Below are 573 nucleotides of genomic sequence, written 5' to 3' on the forward strand. Positions count from 1 at the left end.
GGGGCTGAGAGAGCTCTGGCAGAAACTGCTCTTTTTCAAGGACAGCTCTTATCAGAACTACGGCTTGCCCAAGGTCATCCAGCAGGTGCAAGTGGAGGAGTGGGGAATCAAACCCGGCTCTCCCAGATTAGAGTCCGCCCACTTAACCACTATGCCAAACTGGCTGGAGGTTGGCAACCCAGCCTTTCTAAGCAGCCCTCCCTTAAGGAGTGCCTTTTAAAACCCTCCAGCGCACCCCAACACCCAGCCTCTTCCCCGGGAGGCTGTCTTGGCCACACACACACCCCTCCCCAAAAAAGTCCGGGCCGTTTGCAGAGATCGCGCTCTCCTTGTCCCACCCAGCCCCCGCCCGAGTCAAACGCTCCAGCCGAGGGTTCCCACGGGCGCCAGGGGGCGCCACCCGCGGGCCTCCCTCGCCGCGTTTCTCCGCTTCCTGGGTCGGCGGCATGGCTTCTTGGCGGCGGCTGGCGAGTCCTGCTCTCCGGGGGCTGGCCGGGCTCCGAGGCGAGGGGGCGGCCCCGGGCAGGTGGGTGAATCTCCAGAGGCTGGGGGGGGGGGGCGGCCCACTGAGGG

The 573-nt window shown here is 65.4% G+C and overlaps 1 protein-coding gene across 1 annotated transcript in view; it reads left to right on the forward strand.

The window, feature by feature from the left end:
* Positions 1-356: 356 nt before the first annotated feature.
* ACADL (acyl-CoA dehydrogenase, long chain) overlaps positions 357-573 on the forward strand; it is a 28,911-nt gene continuing 28,694 nt past the window's right edge. Inside the window, exon 1 of the mRNA XM_015421521.1 lies at positions 357-526. Coding sequence (XP_015277007.1) covers positions 447-526 — 80 coding nt within the window. The 5' untranslated portion in view covers positions 357-446. The remainder of the gene's footprint in view (positions 527-573) is intronic.

The sequence above is a fragment of the Gekko japonicus genome, unplaced genomic scaffold (assembly GCF_001447785.1).
Source record: "Gekko japonicus isolate JY-2015 unplaced genomic scaffold, Gekko_japonicus_V1.1 scaffold1139, whole genome shotgun sequence".
NCBI lineage: Eukaryota > Metazoa > Chordata > Lepidosauria > Squamata > Gekkonidae > Gekko > Gekko japonicus.